At 41.3% G+C, this 18,825-nt stretch overlaps 1 protein-coding gene across 2 annotated transcripts in view; it reads right to left on the minus strand.

The window, feature by feature from the left end:
• EPHA4 (EPH receptor A4) overlaps nucleotides 1–18,825 on the minus strand; it is a 161,942-nt gene that overhangs the window by 34,062 nt on the left and 109,055 nt on the right. For both annotated transcript variants that reach the window (XM_027514515.1, XM_027514522.1), the window contains exons 6-8: nucleotides 6,496–6,620; nucleotides 5,324–5,483; nucleotides 3,378–3,489 (exon numbers count right to left, since the gene is read on the minus strand). In XM_027514515.1, coding sequence (XP_027370316.1) covers nucleotides 3,378–3,489; nucleotides 5,324–5,483; nucleotides 6,496–6,620 — 397 coding nt within the window. The remainder of the gene's footprint in view (nucleotides 1–3,377; nucleotides 3,490–5,323; nucleotides 5,484–6,495; nucleotides 6,621–18,825) is intronic.

Raw genomic sequence — 18,825 nt, forward strand, 5'->3', positions numbered from 1 at the left:
CCATGAACAGAGTAGTCTGCCAAGTTACAGTCCATGGGATCACAAAGTGTCTGATCAACTGACACTTTCACTTTGCATCCTTGGCTCTAGGAGGCAAGAAGCAGCCCCATCCTTTTCCAGGCAAGGATGTTTTATCTGTTCCTTTCCCAGATGGCTGACTGCAGCGTGGGTTTCAGGCATACTATTTACCATCTTTCATTTGTACTCTCACTTAAAAGCAGGGACCAGATTTTGGTCTGCACTGTACCTGTATCCTTTCTCCTCACCTGATCTTATTCCATTCAAACATCTACGGTCATCACGACAGAGCACACAGCCTGCACGCGGAAAAGAATCAGCTGAGTGTGCACCCGCCACTGCAAAGCCTGTCAGCTACCTGGCTCCAGGCAGCCTTTCCCTGACAGCTTTATGTCTGACACTAAAGAAGAATCAATAGGAGGCCAAAGGGTTGACATTTCATTTTCTAAAAAGTGATCCATTGAGGACCAATCACCAAGCAGTGTTTATCAGCCTTGGGAAGTGACTTATTTTTTTTAAATGGGGAAGAAGGTACAGGAATCATGGCTGGGTAACTTGACAGGCTCAATTCTCTAAGGTGAGGACTCATAATTGGAAATTCGATCAATCCTGCCTTAAATAATAAAGTGTTCAATAAAAGCAGAAAGGAAATTAAGTCATCAAGCTTGTGATGCTATTTTCTATAGCTACAGATTTTAATAAACTTGTCTTCCTGCATTACATTTTCATCTGCTTTTCCTTTTTCTTTTTTTGTCAAAGAAGAGCATAAGGAAAAAAAACACACTTATAACGAGGTGAACTATTTCTAATTATTCCCGTCTGACTGCTGTATTTAGGGCAACTTAAAATGCAAAAAACAAACAAAGAAAGTCATGCTAAAAGAAATCTAGACTACAACTAGAGAATTCTCCCAACCAAAATTTTGGTTAAGACTCAAGATGAGATCTGTTGTTGTTCAGTTGCTCAGTCATGTCTGACTCTTTGCCACCCCATGGACTGCAGCACACTAGGCTTCCCTGGCCTTCACCATCTCCTGGAATTTGTTCAAACTCATGTCCATTGATTTGGTGATGCCATCCAACCATCTCATCCTCTGTCGTTCCCTTTCTACTTTCTATAAGCAAGTGTTATCTCACATGGTTCTGAGCATTCTGGGGAGTTGAATTTCAGTTAAGTATTTTTTTGAGGTGGCAGTAATGAATGATTTTATTCCTCTTTTAGACTTTTAAATGTCTTTATTTTCCAACGACACAAGTAGTTTATATACAATGTGAAAACTTCAAATATAGAAATATGTAATGAAAGTAAAAGAGCTTCCCTGGTGGCTCAAACAGTAAAGAATCTGCCTGCAATGCTGGAGACCCAGATTCAATCCCTGGGTCAGGAAGATTCCCTGGAGAAGGGAATGGCAACCCACTCCACATCTTTATTTTCCAATGACAGAAGTTTTTATATACACTGTAAAAATTTCAAACGCAGAAATATATAATACCGAAAGCAAATGCCGATGTACTTTGAATATACTTCTCATCCTGCTCTATCAGCCCTGCTGTCAGACGGACATAGATTAAGGCGTGTAGTTTTCATGTGTGTATGAGCCCAGCATGTGTATATGCACAAAGTCAAATGGCAATGGATGAGAAAGAGGTCCATCTTGAATGACTTACAAAACCAAAAGCATGGGGAAGAAAGAACTCTGGGAATTCAGATTCTGTTCAGGCCAAGGTGAAGTTTCCAAAGTCTAAGGTGTACTATTACACAGAGGGCAGTGGGCATGTCTAGATGTCTGTCTGTGTGTAGTGTACGACAGCAAGAGGACTGAATGTGGTGGATTTAACTTCTTCAAGACAAAATTCAGTGCTGTACTCCAACAGACTGTGCATCAGAAAGAACAAACATCATGACAAATGCAGGTGCCCACACTCAATAAGGAGCTTTTCTATACGATGTGAGCGTGATGATGATTGAGCTCTATATTCCAGGACACTCTGGAGAGTGAGAATAGATACATGATATTAATAAATACGTGTGACAACTCAAACCACCCAGGCAAACGAAGATGTATAGTCATCGTCCTAATCATAATGTACCATAAAGTGAGAGAAAATCATGGTGGCTGGCCCAGGCCAGTGGAAATAGCCAAAGGCAGTGTTCTGATATCAATGAGCTGGCCAACCAAAGAGGCAGAAAGAGACAGTGCCAACATACAGTGGCCTGAGGCCAAGCAAGGCTGTGGTGCTCCAGTAACAGATCTACTGCTAAAGCAACAGGGTGATTCTGGACAAGGACTACAGTTTTCTGAGTATCAGTTTCCTCTTCTGTAACATGAAAAGATTTATAATTAAGATGATCATTTTGACATCCTGGGTTCTACATTTTCTCTTAAAAGCCCCACCTTATCAAACAGTTGATGGCACAGGGAGGGTGAAGGTTGGAGAAGGGGAAGATTCCCACATGTGAGACAAAGAAGGTCTAGATGTGGACACACACTGAAGATGGGCAGCTGCCCCCCAAAACCCCTCCCATTCTTCTGGAGGCTCCAGGCAGTGTTAAAAGTAGGTGGAGATGATGACAAGGTAAGAAAAACTGGGTCAAAAAACAATATGCTGTCAAACTCGTTCTAGTTCTCTTTTGAGACTGTTTTTTAAGTACCAAGTTAGACTGCAAACTCTCATAGAGTAAGTAATTGCTGTTTTAGATCCTTTTCCAAGAACAATGCCATGATCACAAAGCGCTCAAAGGGTACTCTCTGGAAAAGTCTCTGGCTTTCCCTAAGGGAAGATGGAGCACAGAATCTGCTTTCTTGCTTTGGTTACTGTTATTATGAACCAGTATCTTGCTAAACTAGCACTTGTGTGCTGGATTATCTATTTTGCCTATCAAAACTCTCCTGTCAATAGCTCTTAGAGACAGGTATTTTATTACCCTATTTCACAAAAAGGAAACAAAGCCTCAGAGACGTGAAGTAACACAGGTGACAGATGGTAGAACTCAATGTTGAGGTCCAAGTTTTCTATGTTTTTTTTTGGCCTTTGGCCATCAATCCAGGCTTAAGAGAGGTATAAATATAACACCTTTCAGCCTAGAGAATCTAGAAGGCTCCCAATGGCCTGCTTTCAGTTTGGTTCCCTGGAGTTAGCTGGGTCTTTCTAGGACTCTCTGCAGTGAGGGCTGCCACCAGGATCCAGCCCACAGTTCCAGCAGGGGTGTAGGGAGATCAAAGCAAAGAGGAGCGAGTTGGCAATGCAAATGCTGTGTATATGATGCTAATCAAGACTCAGCTTTGTGTGGAGGAGACAAAAAGCTCCCTCAGAAAACCTGGGAAGAGGGTGGGGGCAGTGGGTGGCTTTAGTGCTTACCTCCTGCTGATGACAAAAGCTGCGATGAGAATAACCACCAGGACCACGCTGCCCGAGACGGAGACCAGCAGGACAGTGGAGTTGGCCCCGTCTCCGATGATCCTGGAAGGCACTGGCAAAGACAGTTACACACGCATCACCTTGGGTGAGGTCCTAAGAGTTAGAACTTCTGACTGTCACAAGTTTCGACTCTCTGAAACCATTTGAAAGACTCACGGCCTACTCTGCTCTTCATGAAGTATTCAGGCAACAGCATTTTCTTTCTAAGACATCCTTAATGAGACAAAAATACTCTTTTTATAATTGTATGAAAAACTTCAACCAGAAAACTCTTATGAAAGCCTATGGTAAATATTTCCACTCATTGCCTTTTCTTCTTTTCCTTTCTACTCTCAGCCTAAACTCTAACTCAAGGATCTGATGAATTCCTTAGTGAGAAAGACACTTGGAAATTTCCAAAAGGACAAGTATTTTTGAATGATCCTCTCTTCCCCTACACACACCCCAACTAGTTAAAAATCTGCCCATTATTGCCCACTTCCTCCTTGAAGCCTTCTAGGATAATCTCAAAGGATATTAAACCTCTTTAGATTTAATTCTGAATTTTCTGGGGTTTTTTTCTTATTTTATTTAATCAGTTCAGTTCAGTCGCTCAGTCGTGTCCGACTCTTTGCGACCCCATGAACTGCAGCATGCCAGGCCTCCCTGTCCATCACCAACTCCCGGAGTTCACCCAAACCCACGTCCATTGAGTCGGTGATGTCGTCCAACCATCTCATCCTTTGTTATCCCTTCTCCTCCTGCCCCCAATCCCTCCCAGCATCAGAATCTTTTCCAATGACTCAACTCTTCTCATGAGGTGGCCAGAGTACTGGAGTTTCAGCTTTAGCATCATTCCTTCCAAAGAATACCCAGGACTGATCTTTAGAATGGACTGGTTGGATCTCCTTGCAGTCCAAGGGACTCTCAAGAGTCTTCTCCAACACCACAGTTCAAAAGCATCAATTCTTCGGCGCTCAGCTTTCTTCATAGTCCAACTCTCACATCCATACATGACTACTGGAAAAACCATAGCCTTGACTAGACGGACCTTTGTTGGCAAAGTAATGTCTCTGCTTTTGAATAGGCTGTCTAGGTTGGTCATAACTTTCCTTCCAAGGAGTAAGCTTCATGGCTGCAATCACCATCTACAGTGATTTTGAAGCCCCAAAAAGAAAGTCTGACACTGTTTCCACTGTTTCCCCATCTATTTCCCATGAAGTGATGGAACCAGATGCCATGATCTTAGTTTTCTGAATGTGAATAAAATCATTTTCTAGAACGGGTGTAGAGAATTCTGTCCCAGCAGCTTCTTATCTACTAGGCTCGGTTTTGGTTTGTTAATTTTGAAGGGTAGTTATCTTATGTATATTGCTTAATCATAGGTATGCCCTCTATTAACATTTTGAATCAATCATCCAGTTGGTACAACTTACAGTGTTGAAAGATTGATGTAGTTGTCTAGAGGGCCTTAAAAAATAATAGTAAAAAAAATGATCTGACTTGTTTTGAACAGATTTCTAGAAATAAACAGGAGAGAACAACAAAAACTTGCTGCCTTCTCTAATCTTCCCAGGGAGAAAACTCCCCGGCTTAATGTGGGATAGTTATGCAACTGTCAATTAGTCAGCTTGGCAATCCTGTTTTTCAAAGTTTATAGAAGACTTAGCACATGAGAAAAATAAGATATTTCTCAATCATGTGAAAAAACAGATCAGATACTAGTATGAAAAACAGTCTTTTCTAAATACCAAGAGGTGTTCTATGTTACAGATACTGGCTATCTAATTTTAAGCAATAGCCTCTGAAACAAAATGTTTGCCTAACCAAAAATTTTGTACAGTCTCTTAGATTTCAACAGAATAGGATTTGCCCTGGATTGTACAAAGAATCTCAGAACCCATTACCTGTGTTGGTTGTGACTTCCAGGGGCTCGCTGAAATCTCCATAGCCAGCTGCTGTCCTGGCTCGGACATGGAAAACATAGGAAGTCAGAGGGTTCAGGCCTTTGATATCTGTGTTCCTGGCGGCCGTCCTGACGATCCGATAGCTTCGTTCATTCTGATCCTACATTACAAGAGGATAAGATGAAGGAAGGTGGCAAAATAAATCCTCCACTTACTCCAGACACAATGTTAAAGCAGCTGAGCCAGTCCACTCAGAGGCTGAAAGTAAATGGAGATTGATGAACTCTAAACACTATATTCGGTTCAATGTTAGAAGTACTATTGTGACTTAGATGTTGAAAGAAATGTGAAGTTCAGGTATGATCGCTATTGACATTGACCATATCCAGATCTTTTTTTTTTAAAAGAACATTAGATGATGGTTGGTGGCTTTACTCACTCCACACCCAGCAATTTAACAGAAATAACAGCTGTAAGAAGGTCCCTTTTCTGTTTTCTATTTTCCATCTAGAAAATGTCAAAAATGTTATAATCTGGTTTCAATGGGGAAAAAAAGCCTGTCCTTTTCCTGCTTTTATTAAGGAAACCAATAAGTGATTATCTTTAAAACGGAAAGAGAAGACAATTGTTCATTTTCTCGACAACCTTGAATGCAGACAGCTCTCTTCAGAATTCTATCCTTAAAGAGGTGAGTTATTTGTAAAAATAATGTCTTTCTATAACTTTAAGAGGCTGCAGAATGTAATTTTCTTTCCCCAATTTTCTATTAAAAGTCATCAAAATCCACACCTTGATTCTGAATAGCAGTAATCTACTTAAACAGATCATTATTTCAACTTTTATAAGTCACTCTCCCTGATAGAAGGTTTATAGATTAGACCTTGTTAGCTATCTTGACTTTCATGACTATAAAGAAAAAATACAGTTATATTAGAACATAATGTATTTTTTCTATTTTTTTTAAGACTAGCAACTTAATGCATAAAATTCACAATTGGACTTGACTGGATAGCCAAATACATCTGGCTTTGTGATTTACTCGTATTCCAGAATTTGTAACTGGCCAAAAGCTATAGAGAAAAAGAGAAGAAGGAAGGAAGGAAGAGGGAAGGAAGGTAAAAAGGAGGAGGGGTAGTAGGGAGAAAGGAGAACTTTATTCATTCAAGTAATACCTTCTCATAATACTTGACTTCATACTCCAAAATCACCCCGTTGGGCCGATCTGGTTCCAGCCAAGCCAGAGCGACACTGTATCTTGTAACTTCTTTAGCCTGGACCAAAGCAATGGATGAGGGTGCTATTGGGACCAGAAAAAAAGAAGATGATATCTTACATTAGTGGGGAAAAGTGGTGGCATCAGTCAATAATATCATCTTATCTTAGAAAACTGTGACGTACTGACTTACCTTCCTCCAGATCCCTATTTTCCTCATCCCCAGTTCAAACACATCCCATTTTATGGTTCTCTCCAGGATTTTGGGGGCATATGATCTGTCTTAGAAAGACAATCTCTAAAGTAAAGTCTAACAAGTCCACAGTCCTACAGTGTCACCTCTACAGCTTCTGTAGCCATTCCTCAGAAAGGCTACAGTATAGAGGATGCTGGGGCTTCCCCAGTGGCTCAGCAGTAAAGAATCTGCCTGCGAGGCTGGACACGTAGGTTGGATCCCTGGGTCAGGAAGAGCCCCTGGAGAAGGAAATAGCAACCCACTCCAGGATTCTTGCCTGGGAAATCCCACTGAAAAAGGAGGCTGGTGGCTACAGTGCATGGAGTCACAAAGAATGGGACATGACTGAGCGACTGAACAGCAACAATAAAGAATGCCACCTGCTTGTTTCCTTGGTGGCTCAGATGGTACAGAATCTGCCTGCAATGCAGGAGACCCAGGTTTGAATCCTGTGTCGGGAAGATTCCCTCGTAGCTACCCACTCCAGCATTCTTGCCTGGAGAATTCCATGGACAGAGGAGTGTGGCAAGGGTACAATGCACAGGACTGCAAAGAGTCGGATTCAACTGAGCACCTAACACGATACTATACTTTATCTGCTTGTTTTTTTGCAAGCCATAAAAGCTTTTGGAAAATCTCCTCTTAAGCTCGGAGGAACTGCATCTCATCCCACCTCCAAAGTATCCAGTGTTGTCTTACTGATCTTTAATTTTATACAAGCAAGAGACAGTGTAACTCTTCCAAGGGTACTGCAGGGAATGCCCGAAGGCAAATAATTTACATACTTTCCAATACAGAAGTACCACTTAATTATAGTAAAGAGTTTCCAGTTTGAACATAACCATACAAATAATGAAGAACACAAATAAAGCCACAATAGTCTCAGGACATAGATGGCATTTTCCAACTATTTTACAAGAGTTGAAATACTGCTTCTGCCTGTTGAGTAGAAAACCTTTCCACTAAGAAGGACAAAAAAAAAAAAAAACTGTCCTCCACTGGGTGTTTTATCATAGTGGGGAGAAAAAACAGCTTTGAGATTTATCAGCCCATGCTGACTAACCCCTTACTTCGGCACTGTGGTTGTCACATCTCCAGCCAGTTGTCATCAAGCTCTGCGGTGACTGACAATGGCGCAAATGTGCCGTCTCCAGGGAAAAGAGGGAGCATTCACGAAATGCGCAATCTTATCTAACAAAGCTGGTCTGCAGAACCAGAGATTAGGGGTCTTCCTAAATCAAATGTATGTTTTTTATTCATTCTTGAATTGTGAATATATATGAAAACAAGCTGCACATGAACTTGAACAGACTCTGGGAGATGGTAAGAGACAGGGAAGCCTGGCATCCTACAGTCCACGGGGTTGCGAAGAATCAGACACAACTTGGTGACTGAACACCACCAACACCATGAAAACAAACATCCAAAAATAACCACTGAGGAGCCACAGGGTTGTGCTGGGTCATCTTCCTGCCCTTCCCCAATACACACAACTTCCAAATCCTAACTCAGAGGGGAAAAAAAAGAGAAAAAGTAAAATAAATGATCTGCAAGTGGAATGGAGCTGGCTGCAAACCCACCTGACCATATCTGACAGGTTCGCTGGTGGCAAGGGACACAACCAGAACCACCACAGTCACATGTCACACAAGGGAATCTTCCTGCCAAAGCTCATTCAGCAGAGCGCCTCTTGGAAGTGGCCATCTACAGCCTGGCATATCTTTTAGAGGTGTCTGGAGATGGTAGTGCACCCGCGCGCGCACACACACACACACACTCGTCCCTATTTCTTCTTCTCCCCCAATCCGTTCCCAAAGCTATTCCAGATTGGATCTCAGGCATAAACGCAAGTGAAGCTTCAATACAGTGAACACACATGTCCTCCATCAAAGGCAACCCAAGGTTAGTAATACCAAACTGAGTGAACAGAGTTGCATGCAGCAGACATATGGAAACCACCAAACATCTGAAGAAAATGAAAACCGGAAATGTGCTCATTAGCTGTATTAAGGTTCCCTGCTCCCAACAGACACACACACACACACACACACACACACACACACACACACACACACACTTTCTCTCTCTCTTCCTTTACTGGTTGACACAGAGCCATTGTCCAGCGCAATGCAAGGAGTGATTTTCTTAAATGTAGAGGCAGCAAGGAGTTTAGGACGGTTGCCTGGCTGTGAAAAGCCATTTCACTCCAGGTAATAAATATATTGCCTAACAGAGCACTTTAGCATCCACTCCATAAAAAGGGGCTCTTTCAACTCCGATAGTCAGGATGGGGAAATGAAATAGAAAAGCGAGGCTGTTAGAAAGAAAGCAGGAGGGAGGAAAATCATAAAGTTATAATGTGAACTTATGCTCAGAAATGTTCTGGGTCAGAGCCTGATAATCGACAGATTTCTCGGGAAAGAATTGCCTGGCTGCCCTTGGAGCGAGTGCGCTGATTAACTAAGATGGTTTCTCTCTGGCTGGGTTATCCCTGAACTACTGTATGTGGGAAATGAACCTGATCTCCAATTCGGGAGTTGGAGCGGCAGTGTTCCTGTGCCCATTCAAAGGGAATATGAGCTTCACTGGAGTGCTCACAAAATCTCAGGCAGGCTGTTAACAATATCATCGTGTTAACTAATAGAATATTCCTAATGCAACTCCACTTGGAGAATTCATAGGCACAAATGTGAAAGTAAACCAGGAGAGTGTCTGCTGACTCAGCTGTTGTAATAATGGAGGAAGATGAGATTAAAGAGGAAAGAAGAATAAATCGTGGTAATTGACAAAGAATATGATGCTGTGTGGCTGTAAAGTCTGAATTCTTTCCAAACAGATGTTTTTCAGAAGAGCATTTTTATCAGGCCATGGTGACAAAAGCAACCCATGACCAACTGAGATTGAGAATCAGTCCTAAAACAGGAAAGTGTATGATAATAGTAAATACAGCAGCCATTCCTCCCACTGGGAGAGAGCTTCTCCGGCAAGAAGAACAACAGTTTGGGAAAAACTGGGCTTTGTCACACTGCCACTTTGGAGAGAAGAGGCAACTTGGATGTCCTCCATGTTACAAGCCACATAAGGGTTCTTTCCTCGCCTGTCCTAGCCTGCTTCCAATACAGCCTCCAACTCTACATCTGGAAGCCATCACCATGCCTTGTGTGCCTGCCTGCAGCTCATTTCCCTGGAGGAGGCATTCGGCAATGGCATTTCTCAATCATTTCCCTCCCCCAGTGGTTCCCAAGCACCAGTCTTCTCACGCCCCCATGTAATTGCTGCCACACCCCTTCCCCTGCAACTTGGACTATGATTTAAGTAACACTTTTCTTAAAATGACACACTTTATCTCTCAAAAGACAACTTCTCACCACAGTTATCACTTGCAATTAATGGCAGGTAACCACAGAAATATAAATAATGCATTCATAACAATATACAATAATAGTGTAACTGACACAATGTTTAAAAAAAAAAACCTAAATGCTCTTGTGTCTCTATGCTTTGCCAAAGAAAAAGAGATTAGCCAGTGTTAGAGAAGCATTCAGGGTGATCCTGACACCAATTTGGGATTTTGACCTTGGGGAAATCAAAAGAACTGAGAGAGAACTGAAAATTTTCACACAGGGAAACTCAGAACTACATAACATTCCATCTAGGTTTTCCCTAAAACTCACCTCTGACGCCACCATTGGTGGGTTTCCACAAGCTGGTAAACACGGCCAAACTCTACTCAGTTTAGAAGTGTTTCAGATTCTGAGTCCTAAAACCTCAGAGTTCTGCCCTTTGCTAACAGAATTAGAAGAGGAGATAATAAACTAATAAAATAATAGCTTGAACGCTCACCCCAAATACCTGGTTTAATAGTAGCTTTGACAAATCAATGCCTTAGTTCAAAGGAAGGCTTCCAATCACACTGTGAATTTTGGTCAACATAAAAAGACCATGCAGAAAAAAGGTCCTGCTTGCCTCCCAGTGGGCCAATTTACATTCCCAAACCTAAGGAAGGAAGGCAGACTTGACTCTTCCTCCATACTGACTCATCCACTAAGCACAAACTTAAGGAGCACCAATGAGACAAGGCCAAGATGGAAAAGGGCAAACAAAGCTAAATTAAATACAATCTTTGGTATCCAATTAACTGCTGTCTTATCCTTTAGCTTCTTAACGGAAAAAAAAATGATGGAAAATTTTTTAATAGTCTTACAGAGAAGACAGGCTTCCCTAGTGGCTCAACTATAAAGAATATGCCTGCAAATGCAGGAGACGCAGGTTCGATCCCTGGGTCAGGAAGATCCCCTGGAGGAGGAAATGGCAATTGACTCCAGTATTGTTGCCTGGGAAATCCCATGGACAGAGGACCCTGGTGGACTACAGTCAGAAAGAGTTGGACATAACTGAGCAAATGAACATGCACACATACACACACAGAAGGCACTCTTTATTGTCAACCCAGAGAGTCCGTTTTCTAGAACTGAAGAAACAGTTCCTGCTAACGTTCGTATCCAAGTTTCCTCAGGGCAATGGGGAGAAGCAAGAGGTGGGGGCTTCCTCATCATACTACGTCCTCAGACGCACCATACGCCTGCAGGAGAGTAAGAAGCTGGGAGGAAGCTGAGGGTTGATGTAAGTAGGCTCATTAAAAAGAAAAGGCACATCTTAGACTGAAAGGCATTCTTCTCTACCCACAGACTTCCTTCATAAAAGAGATGTTTGCTTTAAGGAAACTCTTGTGCCCCTGGACATAAGCAGGCTTCCTTTAATGGCTAATATTTTGACACAGCACACAACCAGAAGAGCTGGTCACGCCAGTTGACAGCGGTATAGTTAGAGAATGATGACAGATGGAGGCAAAAATCACAAAGGCAAGAAGAAAGATTTGTGATCTAATTTAATGAAGCCCTTAATTTTTAAATTTTTGAAGCAGAATTTTCAATGTCTATTTTCCTGTCTTGAGATGAAAGTGTCTGAGACCACCTTTACCTAGTACTCTCAAGGGGATTTCAGTAGTTTTGAATCCAAAACATGGCATCCATTTCTTCTTCTTTTACTTACAAATTATGCTGATACAACCATTTAATCCTTGTGCAGTCATTCTACACAAGTCCTGTAAGTCTTTGCTTCTGGAACTTAATTTAAAGTAGACCTAAACTGGCATTTATGTTTAAAAACTTTAAACACTTGGCTAGGCGGTAAGTGGGATAAGAAGCCAGAAAGTGGAGGGCTACATTGTGGATTACAGAGAACCACAGAGGATTTCGATTTAGGCTGGGGAATTGTGGTCAAGATTGATTTGTTGGGCAACAGAGCTGCACACGTGACTGGAGAATTCAGGAAACCAGCAGCACCTTGGCTCTGCACGGGCTCATCTAAGGACGTGTGAAATGAGGTGAAGAAGAAAAAGCCTCCTGATCCAGATGAAGTCTTCATTTTACTAATTTGGTGAGGGGGAAAAAAAAAATCAATGAATTGAAAAAGAATTTTGGATAAAATTCCAGGTTTGAAATTTACTAGCTGCCACCTTGGACAAGTTACTTATATTTCCTCATCTCTGTTCACACATTTGTAAAACCCCTTCTTCCCAGATGCAGGCATGTCAGTTCTTAAAAAGTACGCCCTATACATACAAGGCTTATCTTTATATGTCCACTATTCAAGATCTTATCTGGCATACAGTGGTGCTCAATAAATTTGTCAAAGGAATAAAAGTGAACTAAATGTTGAAACACATCTTAAAAAAACCCACCTCTTTGTAGCCAGCAAAATATTTTCTAGATATAATGTATCCTAAGTAAGTCATCCTTAAAACAACTTAATATCTTCACCTGTTTCAGATGACCTTTTGTGGGTTCAGTTTTGCTATTTAGGTTAACAAAGATATTGACAATTACGAGTGAAGCAAATGACAATTCTAATTTTAAATGGAGCCTCTGTTTCCTAAGGGGTTTACAACGCTGCTGAACTTTTTTTTAACATACAGGCTGTAAAATGTCATTCAAAAGTAAGTTAACATGAAAACTAGTTTGCGCTACACCTGTTACAGACGGCATTTTGAGAAACTGCTCTTTCCCTGGATGAGGATGTTGACAATCTGTTCGATATTTCTCCTCTGTATCTGGAGGGCACGTGTAAATAGTTTTGCAGACTTCTCATCTACAAAGGTGAGTGGTGTTAAATTCCCTTCAAGTTAGAAACCTTAATCCAGAAAGAGCCCCAACAGCCCTCTAGTTTGACAAGACCAGAGTTATCTCCAAAGAGACAGTGTTTGTAGTTCAGTCCCTAAGTCCTGTCTGACTGTTTACAACCCCAAGGACAGCAGCATGCCAGGCTCCTGTGTCCTTCACTATCTCCCAGAGTTTGCTCAAATTCATGACCAATGAGTTGGTGATGCTATCTAACCATTTCATATTCTGCTGTCCCCTTCCCCCTTTGCCTTCAATCTTTTCCAGTATCACGGCCTTTTCCAAGACACACTAGTGTAAGCAAAGTCACCGCCAGAGGCTGCCCTTAGTACTCTATCTATCCTTGAAACCGCAGGGAAAGGACATCTTTGATGAAGTCAAGGGAACAGAGTAGGGAGCCCTCTGCAGTTAGGGTGGAAGCAACAAGATTACATGTGTGAAAGAGACTGTCTTTCTACACACCCTCTGGAAACAAGTAAAATGGTAGGAAAACATCACTTTTTAAAGCTGGAGCAACAACCCAAGAGGATCAAAGGAAACTTTCACTGAAGCTTGAGTTTGAATGGTCTGAGCTTTCCTCTAGGAAGCCATGATAAATTCTCTCCCCTTTAAACAAAATTTCACATACCCCTGAGAAACTGCAAATGCTTTTGGCATGGAATCCGCCTGGGCTATGTACCTGTGATTACATTTGGTTTGAGAGCAGACCACAGCGCATCTGGGAGGTACAGGAGGGTTTTATCTCTGTGTGTGTTTTGGATAAACAGACACAGCATAGATTCCGGGCTCCATCACGACTTTCTAACAGTCGTGCATCTCACAATGAAGAATTACAGAAGGTGCTTTGATGTCAAACAGACGTGGCTTCTTTTAGGAAAATGGTAAATTTAACCTTCTTTGGTTCAAAGCTCAGCAGTTCTTCCCGCACCCCACTGATGTGAATGCTGCAATTTTCTTTTATTCACTTCCTCAATGACTTGCCATCAAACACCTACAAGTCATTTTACTGCAGCAGTTTGGTCCTTGTGACACCCAAATAGGATGGAGAAGAGAAAAAGAGACATGGGGAAAAGAAAGGGAGGAGGGAGTCACTACAGTCCTTCACTTGTGGGCTGAAAACTCTTTTCAAGGGCCCCGCATCACAAGCATTGAATTAAAAACAGTTTAGGGGACCTTGGGTAGGGAAATAGCTGAAACAGACACACGGCATTTCACTACTGGCTCTAATTAGGGCGGGGGAGGAGGGAGGAAGGCAGGAAATAAACAGAAGCAACAAAAAGTCTCCAGCCTGTGTACAAAGAAGACTGGAAACAGCCCTTTATGGACCTTAAGAAGCCTAAAGTAAAGGATGACAGTGGCTCCCAAAGCCCATGTTTTGGAGGGAGATGACGTCTTAACCTCAGCAGGGTTTTGTCTCCCTCCCCAGGATCTGAATTTAAAGAGGAGATGTTTACTTAAGGAGGTCTTTCCCTGATAAGAAAAATAAACCCACAGCTTATACATATCTCTGCTTAATACAAATAGCATATTCAAAATGAATTACTTGGAGCTTAACGTGGTTTTTGTTCCCTCTTTCTCATTTTAACGCCTCAGCTCTGATTTGCTCTTTATCAAAGGTTGGTGCATTTTAAAATGCTGTCAAGCATCAAAATTAAATGCTTCAGAGCACTAATGATATCCTTGTGATTAAGGGCTTTGCCGTCACAGAGATGCTAAGAATTCGGGTGCTAATATTAATTGCTGTCTTCCACATCACTAAAGGAAGGAAAGGATTCCTCCTCTGAGTTTTGCACTATAGCGACGGTACCAAACACCACTGAGCAAGTTTTATTTTTTTATATTATACTATAGTAGTTTACAGCACTCAACAGTGCACAGAGTGCTTTCCCAGACACACTATCTTGTTTGAGCTACATTCAGTCAATCAGCTGGGTTAGTTAGCCCTCTGCTAATCCTTGGGTAAAAATCATTAATGAATGAATTCCTATCCACCCTCCCTTGAACATCACTGATGTTGTAAGAAGTTAGTTCTGCACCCCATAGCTCACAGCTGCTGTATCATTAATAACCACCTAAGCGCATTTTCTCATAGTCAAGAATTGAAAAACAGACAGACAAAAGGTATGGAAAAACTTGATTATGCCAAAATTGATACGGAATTATTTTCCTATTCAACAAGAGACATGGAGCCAAATTCTCAATTAAAGTCTTCAGAAGACTGAATCAAATGAAGTTCATTTATATTTAAATATGGAAATATTAATATTAATTAAGCTTATACTTAAAATGTATGAGGGATGCCCTTTTTTTCACATAAAATGATTTCCAAGGTCAATATACACAGAATCTATTTTAAACAAATAAAGTGGAGTACAGTAACATTCACCTAAGGATATAACAGACTCGTACTTCCAGGGATGGTCAGGATCTGATTTGGGGAGCACTAATGGCACTTTGGGAGAAGGCGATGGCACCCCACTCCAGTGCTCTTGCCTGGAAAACTCCATGGACGGAGGAGCCTGGTGGGCTGCAGTCCATGGGGTCACTAAGAGTCAGACATGACTGGGAGACTTCACTTTCACCTTTCACTTTCGTGCGTTGGAGAAGGAAATGGCAACCCACTCCAGTGTTCTTGCCTGGAGAATCCGAGGGACGGTGGAGCCTGATGGGCTGCTGTCTGTGGGGTCGCACAGAGTCTGAAGCGTTAGCAGTAGCAGCAGCAATGGCACTTTAACTAAGTGATTTAAGAGCAAGACTTTACAAAGTGTTTAACTCAGATTCTACTTATTTCTGTACAGAAATGAGTAGCAGATTGTCTCAGACAAATTTTTTTATACAGAGCTATTACCCAAATTTTAAATAATGGAATGTGATACAATTCTTAGCTTCACATTAAGTGTTTGCACACAGAAGTTGGAACTTCTCAGGTGGTGCTGGTGGTAAAGAACCTGCCTGCTAATGCAGGTGACAAAAGAGTCAAGGGTTCGATCCCTGGGTTGGGAAGATCCCCTGGAGGGGGGCATGGCAACCCACTCTAGCATTCTTGCCTGGGAAATCCCATGGACAGAAGAGCCTGGTGGACTACAGTCCAAAGAGTCAAAGACAGTTGGACACGACTGAAGTGACAGTGCTTGTGCATGCACACACACACACACACACACATACACACACACAAATACAGAAGCTGAAGGTCTTCAGATTGGCCTCTGGCTAACTGCACAAACATGGGAGCTCCCTTTCAATAAATAACTGTGTCTGGGATGGAGCTGCTAAGACAAGGACTACATTTCTTAGACTTCTTCATGTGTAGGATGGTTCATATGTCTGAATTCTGGGCAATGGAGTGTGGGTTGAAGTGGTGACTCCCCTTGGGACCCTCCATCCTCTCTGATGCACCATCTACCAGCTCCATGTTGGTGCTCAAGTCCATCTCAGAAGTTCCCCATCGACTGTCCCCCTCTTCACCACCAACTGCATGTGACCTGAGTAGGAAATAATTTTCTATTGTGTTAACCTGCTACCTGACATCTGGGATGACACAGCCCATTCTGTTAAAGTGGAGCCATTCAGGAAAAAAGGGGGGCATTTTCATATACAGATGGCCTGAGATTTATGATAGTTCTGGTTTGATTTCTAATTTTTTGACTTTATGATGCTGTAAAAATGATGTGCATTCTGTTGAAACCATACTTTGAATTCTAGATTTTGTTCTTTCCCTGGGCTGGTAGATGTACTCGAAGAACTGTTCAGCTTTTCACTTTCAGTATTCAATATAATTACATGAGTCAATCAACACTTTATTATAAAACAGGCTTTGTGTTAGGTGATTTTGCCCAATATAAGTGTTCTGAGAACATTTAAGATCAGCAAGGCTGATCTATGATGTTTGGTATGTTAGGTGTATTCAATGTATTTTCAGCTTACAATGGGTTAACTGGGGAGAAACCCCACTATAAGTCGAGGAAGAGCTATAATAACATCATACAATAACTACCTAAAATAAAGTATAGGAGGATCATGGCCGACAGAAGATGGAGCTGCAGTTGAAAGCTGCCTGGATGGCCTCCCTCTTGGAAACCCCAGCTCCTGGGCACTCACAGTGATAAGAGAGTCACTCATTTGTGAGACACTGGCTGAGTGCTGCCATGGCATCAGCAATGCCAGGAAAAGACTGCAGCTTTGCAGGAATGCAAGACATAAGCACAGCCCCAGGTCTCCTAACAGACTGAATTCTGTAGAATCACGAAATGTTAGGCTGAAAGATTCACCTGAGCTTGCTTTAATATGAAATGGGAAAAGACAGCGGAATTCTCAAAATGGCTTGGTTTAGTTTTCCTTTTAGAAAAAAAACTTTAGTCTTCATTGCATAGTTGACAGCTCACACAAGTAAAGATTTGGGCCATGTGAATCAGAGTTAAACAGAGAAGAATGGGCACATGAGCAAAAAGATGATTTTGGTCTCCTCTGCGAGGCACTTTGACATACTCAACATCATTTAATCCTTGCAACTCTCTGAAATCCATAGTTATCATCAGCACCTTTGATTTTCTATTTGGAAACTCCTGGAGCACAAAGTAATGAAATGATGCAACCAAAGCTATAAAGTGAGATTTTTAAACCCAAGTCTGCCTGACTCAAAAGTATTGTAATCCTCTCTATCACATGTCTGTTAAAACATACACACAGAAATAGTCAAGCATTGTTTTAAATCTATTGAATGGATTAATTCATATAATCTCACAAATACCCTCTGAGGCAAGTACTACTATTATTCCCATTTTACAGATTAGAAAAATAAGGTAAAGAGAGTTTGAACAACTTGTTACAGTTATACCTTATGTGGTGAATTCAAAAGTCAGGTTCTAGGAGCCACAGTTTCACCCACTGATCTATAAAATCCTCTAGTTCTAGTCTCTGCCCTCCTTTCACTGATAAGAAATTAGGGATTTGATGGCTAAATGCCATCTTCTTCCACAGCATCTGCTGCATCAGTAACAGGGCAAATCTTAGGTCTGGTATATGTTAGGTTCCGGGCCATCTATGTACACTGCTGGATGCTAGAAATCCAGAGATAAATTAGATATATGATGTTTGTTAATAGACAAAGTATAAAGCTTTGGGTGACTAATCCCCTCATATTAGAACTACCTACAGAGCTAAGAAGAGAATCAGCTGAAACTGAAAATTTAATTACAAAATGAAATAATAGTATTTGAAGTTAGGGAAAAAGTAGAAGCAAAAGGCAGGCAGATTTCAAGAAGGTTGGTGGTATTCTATTCTTTGACCTGCTTACTGGCCACATAGATATTTGCTTTGTGATAACTTATTGACGATACTTTTGTCTTGTCTATTTTTCTATATGCATATATATTTCACAATAAAAAGGTTAAAAAATAAAAGTGCTAGCTAAGAGTATACAAGTTGGAATATTAAAATTAATAACAGAGATCCATTCACAATTTTTGGTTAATACTTTGGGGTTAAAAAAGAAAAAAACTAAAAGTTCCATAAAAGATTCAAGTTTTTGCAAATTAGGGCTTTTATAACTTTTTAATCACTATGTTGAATACCTGAGCCATACAACAACAGCTGTCCTTTAAAGTAAAGGGACTACCCGGTGGCTGGGAAATGGTTAAAAAAAAAAATATGCCTTCAATACAAGAGACCCAGGTTCGATCCCTGGGTCAGGAAGATCTCCTGGAGAAGGTACTGAATTACTCACTCCAGTTTTCTTGCCTAGAGAATTCCATGGACAGAGGAGCCTAGCAGGCTACCATCCGTGGGGTTGCAAAGAGTTGGACATGACTGAGAAACTAACATTTTCACAGTAAAGTAAATGTGTTCTTTAAAGGCCTATTTTTCTTTTAAAAATAAC

The sequence above is a fragment of the Bos indicus x Bos taurus genome, chromosome 2, assembly GCF_003369695.1.
Source record: "Bos indicus x Bos taurus breed Angus x Brahman F1 hybrid chromosome 2, Bos_hybrid_MaternalHap_v2.0, whole genome shotgun sequence".
Lineage (NCBI taxonomy): Eukaryota > Metazoa > Chordata > Mammalia > Artiodactyla > Bovidae > Bos > Bos indicus x Bos taurus.